General features: G+C 38.1%; 1 protein-coding gene across 1 annotated transcript in view; it reads right to left on the bottom strand.

Annotated features, from left to right (window-relative positions):
* LOC106881890 (DBH-like monooxygenase protein 1 homolog) overlaps window positions 1–5,515 on the bottom strand; it is a 123,940-nt gene that overhangs the window by 4,337 nt on the left and 114,088 nt on the right. The window contains exons 11-12 of the mRNA XM_014932415.2: window positions 4,820–4,931; window positions 2,188–2,265 (exon numbers count right to left, since the gene is read on the bottom strand). Coding sequence (XP_014787901.1) covers window positions 2,188–2,265; window positions 4,820–4,931 — 190 coding nt within the window. The remainder of the gene's footprint in view (window positions 1–2,187; window positions 2,266–4,819; window positions 4,932–5,515) is intronic.

Consider the following 5,515-nt stretch of genomic DNA (forward strand, 5'->3'; position numbering starts at 1 on the left):
CTCTCTCTCTCTCTCTCTCTCTCTCTCTCTCTCTCTCTCTCTCTCTCTCTCTCTCTCTCAGCCTTAGTTTTTTCCCTAATTCTTCATGTAATTTCCAAATGAAATCTCTCTAATACCCTTAGCTCTTCTTCCCGCCCGTGTTCTCAAGTTGGCTACATATTTTTTCGTACCATCTCTTAAATAAACCTTTGCTTGTTCGCGGTGGACCCGCCCATTCACGCCCCTCCACCAATACCGGATATCTAGCTTCTCTCACCGGAGACCCCTTCTCTCACTGGTGGTATCCTCTATCATACCCTGCAATTTCGCCTCCTTTCTCTCCCCTCTCTCTTCCGGGACAAATGCAACTAGTTTAGTTGCCTACGTACTTATTCTAACATATTGATATTCATATTTACTTTTATCTAGTCATTTTTATTTATTTATTTATTTGTTATTGCTTATATCTGCAGCACCAGTAATGCTTAAATTTACGATGGTCATAATGCTTATACTTACAACGCCGCTAACACGTACTCCTACCTCCGGTAAGGGCAAGAGTTTTAACATGAACGTTTAACTGATGACAGGTCAAAAGTGAGAACAGGTGTAGCATGTTTATCAAACGAACATGGAAATCTTTTTTTCTGGCACTGAATAACAACTTCCCTTCCCATGCCTCCTCCCACATTCTTTTACCAGTTTTTAGAGTTGGCACTGTCAATGCAGGCATATTGAAAGATAGGTCTAGTGAAATTGCAGAGATGCTTGAACGGAGACGTGTTGATGTATGCTGCACACAAGAGATAAGGTAGAGAGGAGCTACCACAAAGACGAGAAGCAATGACCTCATCTTTGCGGCTGGAGATTTTAATGGGCATGTCGGACGGCAATCTGGTATCTTCCATGGTGTTCACGGGGGTCATGGAATTGGTTCCCGAAATAAAGAAGGAACTAGGCTATTGGAGTTCTGTGATGCAAGCAACCTAAAAATCTGCAGCACCAACTTCAGGAAGCCAGAGAGCCACCTGATAACCTATCAATCAGGCGTCTCTGCTAGTCAGATTGATTTCATCCTCACCAGACAGCGGGATGCATGGTTGCTCTTAAATACAAAGACCCTTCAGATGTCGAAAAATGTTATGAACTTGCTCTTGATTGAAATGCAGCTCTATTATGCCTTCTTTGATCAAGGAGATGAAGGGCTCTTCCATTGTGACCACTGCTGCTTCGTTTAAGGGTCGTACTCATAGACCCAATTCTCATCACCGGTGATGATCTTTGTCAATAAAGATAGGTCATCAGTGGCAAGCTGACAGAGATCTTGACAGACTTCAACGTGATGTTCTTTCTAGTCAGTGGTCGGCAGACGGGGGACAAACTTGCCAGAGACACGCTGCATGTTCAATTCAGAAGTTAGGATTGTCTGCACGGATCCATATGACAGACCAACAACATCAGCAATGTTGTTGACTGTCCTTCGACGATCCTCATGCACAAGCTGATGAATTTTCTCCACATTTCTGGGGGTGACCCGCGTGGCAGATCTTCCAGATCGTTCATCGTCTTCCAGATACGTTCTTCAGCTTTTGAAGCACTCGTGCGATTTGAAACACTGCGTTCAACCCAATACCTTATCGCCGTAAGCTTGCCGAAGCATGCTGAACGTCTCTCTAGCAGACTTACCAAGTTTAACGCAAAACTTCAGGTTGGCTCTTTGTTCCATGTTCCTGCTTATGACAAATTCGCAGACTACAGCATGCACGTAACCACAAAAACACAATTCTCACAGCTTGTGGACTAAACAGAGCGATGTCACTTGGCACACTGCCTCATGAAGGTCACTGCTAGATCTCATTGTGCACGCAACCGCCCGCTGCCATCTGTTGCAGCACTACAGAACTAGTCCGAGAACGTTTTGATATGTTATAGTGATGTATATTGTAGTTGTTTTATCTAGTTTAGCCGTAATTGACCAGACCTTTGATTAAAAGAGTTCCTATCGTGACAATTCCTTTATGCATTTATATATGGTGTATCCTGAATCATTATACTATACACTTCACTCATTTTTCAAACATTAGTAGAGCAATATTTAAGCAAGCTTAGGCAATTATTTCTTGCATCCGAAGTGAGAGTTTAGCGTTAATCATGTTGACCTGATTAACGGTACATGTATAACTAAAAGATTAAACATTACCAACGAACCTTTTTTGATGAAAACATTGAAATTGGTGAGGTATCTTCCGGGATATGATCTGTAAAATGAGGTCCTTGAAATTTAATCTATAAAATAAAATCATAAATGACCAAGTCAGTCGTTTTACGAAGAACGCAAGATTAATATAATTGTTATTTAGTCTAAGTCCTTTTAGTGTTAAACAAATGGAACAGATTTTTATTAGCTTAGATGAAAGGTAGCTGGTAAGTAGAAATAAGAGAGTTATTGTCAGGTCGAAGTCTTGGCCCAAATGCTTGGAGTAAATTCCGATAAAGACACCTAAGGGGTAGATGGTGGCACAGAACCAAGTGGCAGATTAAATTTAACAGTTTCTAATATAACCGCCAATAACAAGATAAGAAGCTTTTATATTGGAGCTCGCTAGGTCAGAGGTTTTCAAGCTATGTTTCACAACCTAAATTGTGCTGTGAAAACATTTGATAAAAAATGTAAAATGTCCATGGCTATGTTATACAATAGGTTCATGACTATAACGGTTGCAACTCAACATTTACTGCAAGCAAAAAGTTAAGGAATATTTCTCAAAGTAAACTAACAAAGTGAACGCTCCCTCTATTGAAATATATTGCACAAGGGGATTACGGAATTTTATGACTTGCCAAAATGGGTTACAATAGTAAAAGTTTGGAAAAAGCCATGCTAGGTGGACTGAGTTAAGTGTACATAACTGTCTTACATTGAGATGGAACGAAATTCCTGCAGTGGGATATGACGACCTCCTCAGAAATAAAGACGGTACCTTATTCATCAAAATATTTATCGAATTTCTGCTATAAACTAAAAGCAAGTTAGCATCCTGAACATTAAGAACTCTTTTGTGCGTAAAGAAATGATAGATTGCAACTCATTATTATCTCCTGATAAAGGGTGGTGGTTTAGCAGAATCATCAGAGCGTTGGAAAAAAATGCTTTGCAATGTTTGTTCCTGCTCTTCATGATTTAAGATCAAATCACATGTAGTTATGTAGTAATCTTTGCCTTTGATATGTATGGGGTCAATAAAATAAAGCACCAGTCAAGTATTGAGCTGATGCAATCGACTAAAAGCCTCCTTTCAAAGCTGTTGACCGTGTGCCTAAATTAGACACTATTAATATCTCCGGTAGAAGAGTGGTAGATTCGCTGGAGCAGGAGACAAAATACTTGTCAGTATTTCTTCACGTTCTGAGTTCAACTTCCTTTGCGGTCGACTTTAACTCTTATCACTTTCGAGTCAATAAAATAGACTACCAGTTAAAATTCTGAAGTCGATTTAACTAACTCTCCCCTTTCAGGCCTTGTACTTATATTAGAAGAAAGTTTTATCTCCTGAAAAGTAAATTAATTGGTGAGATTATCTGAAGCAATTTGAAACAGAAAATGTAAAGAGGCCCACCGATGGCACTCCAACGTTTTTCTACGACTTCATTTTTGTTTACATTGCAGAGCACCTGTCATTCTATATTCTCAAATTACACTGATTAGATACAGTTATTTTAACTCTATTATTTTATCATTAACCATCTAACAAAATTTGTTTTTCTATTTTATATCCAAAATAGCCAAGTTCGATCGTTGCAGAAAGATTTTTTTTAGCTCCATGTATATAATTACACTATGTAACTTTCTGTTCTCTTTGGTGAGTAAGCGGTACTTCCTATTTGCTTCTGTCTAGAAATCAAAGGAACCGATTAATATTTCTTTCAAACTTTGCTTCGGTGGCCTGGACATCAACGTTTTGAAACACCTATTTTCCATTACATTTCAGACAGATTCAACGCTGAGTTGCTGAAGCAGAAATATCGTTATAGCAATTATTCTGCTCAATACTACAGATTTTCTTTCATTTACTTGATCTTAACTACTTGAGCGTGTCTCTTAGCGGCTGACAATATGTGCATTCCTGATTATGAGCAGGAGTAGTGAGAAAGCATCATAATCATGTCCTGAAAGGGAGTCATTGGAGTTTGAATAAATGTAACAAAAGCAAAGTTTGATGGAAATATTAGCCATTTTTCATATTTTCTACCAATAAGCAAACGGGAAATAATCGCTACCCAAGGACAAAAATCGTGTCACAGTGTTATGGATCAACTGCCTGGATCTAATAAACATGATGGTGATATGCATGTATTGCTAGTCCCATGACTACATTGCCAATTACACTATAAAATTCCTGTTCTTCCACTACTAAAAGATAAGTACATAGCTTGTATCTAGCGAGCTCATTACTATTTTGTCTCAAACCAGTGCTTATAATCCCTGGCGTCATAATATAGGGGAATGTGGAGGATGCCGACTACACCTGCTGACACTACGAGAGGCTGTAACACTTGAAAGGGGTTTTATACATAAAAAAATTATAGATATAATACAAACGTAGCTCAATATATCAAGCGTAACAATAATATTAAACGGTAAAATCAGCATAGTTCGTATTGTTCCTTACCGAATGTTCATCTTAATTACAGAAAACTATGTAAATATAAATACATATAGGTTGTGCATGTAACAATACTGTTTTGATTAGTAATTTAAACTGTCGTAGATATTTATGTCACTGCTATGGTTACTACATTTATATATCCGAACGCAAAACAAAACATGATCCATACTTACCTCACCCCTCTGTCCACAAATGGACCACAATGAAGAGTAAGGATTAAGAGAATTCGCCTTTCTTTCAAATTCTTTCACAACATTTTCGTTTTTGAATCTTTCAAAGTTGAGACTAAACGATGTGATAAAATATATAGAAAACACGCGTCAGTTGTATAAATAAAATGAAAGCGCGCAAATATAATCAACTAACATGTTGATGACAAAAAATAGTTTCATAATAAAGGAGTATCTAATAGTTCTTTGTTGAGTTGATAGTCATAGGATTGTGATTGTCATTTCTATTCCTATACCAGGGGAATGTGTTGTGCCCTTGAGCAAGGCCCTTCATTTCATGTTGCTCAAGTCTTCTCAGATGAAATGAGAAACAATCGAGTGCTGGTGCGATTGTACATCTCTCCAATAATCACATCCCAGACGTTTCGCTGGATCAACAATAGCCTTTGCAGGCCTTCTAAGACTGATTCGATCGATGTGGTCGATAGTCCTATTGAACAGGTGTTGTTGTAGCTGTTGTTTTTGATTAAGTCTAAGTTAAACTTGCCTGCACAAAACTAAGATCAAAGTATTACACCTTGATCATGTCTTTTTTTTTTTTTCAAGGATAGAAAATTCGACCTCATACAAGGAAAGGAAGATGGTCACGTGAGGAAAAAAAATCAACGATGCTCAAGTGTGAGCAACGAGAGAGAAAGA

This window comes from Octopus bimaculoides, chromosome 8 (assembly GCF_001194135.2).
Source record: "Octopus bimaculoides isolate UCB-OBI-ISO-001 chromosome 8, ASM119413v2, whole genome shotgun sequence".
NCBI lineage: Eukaryota > Metazoa > Mollusca > Cephalopoda > Octopoda > Octopodidae > Octopus > Octopus bimaculoides.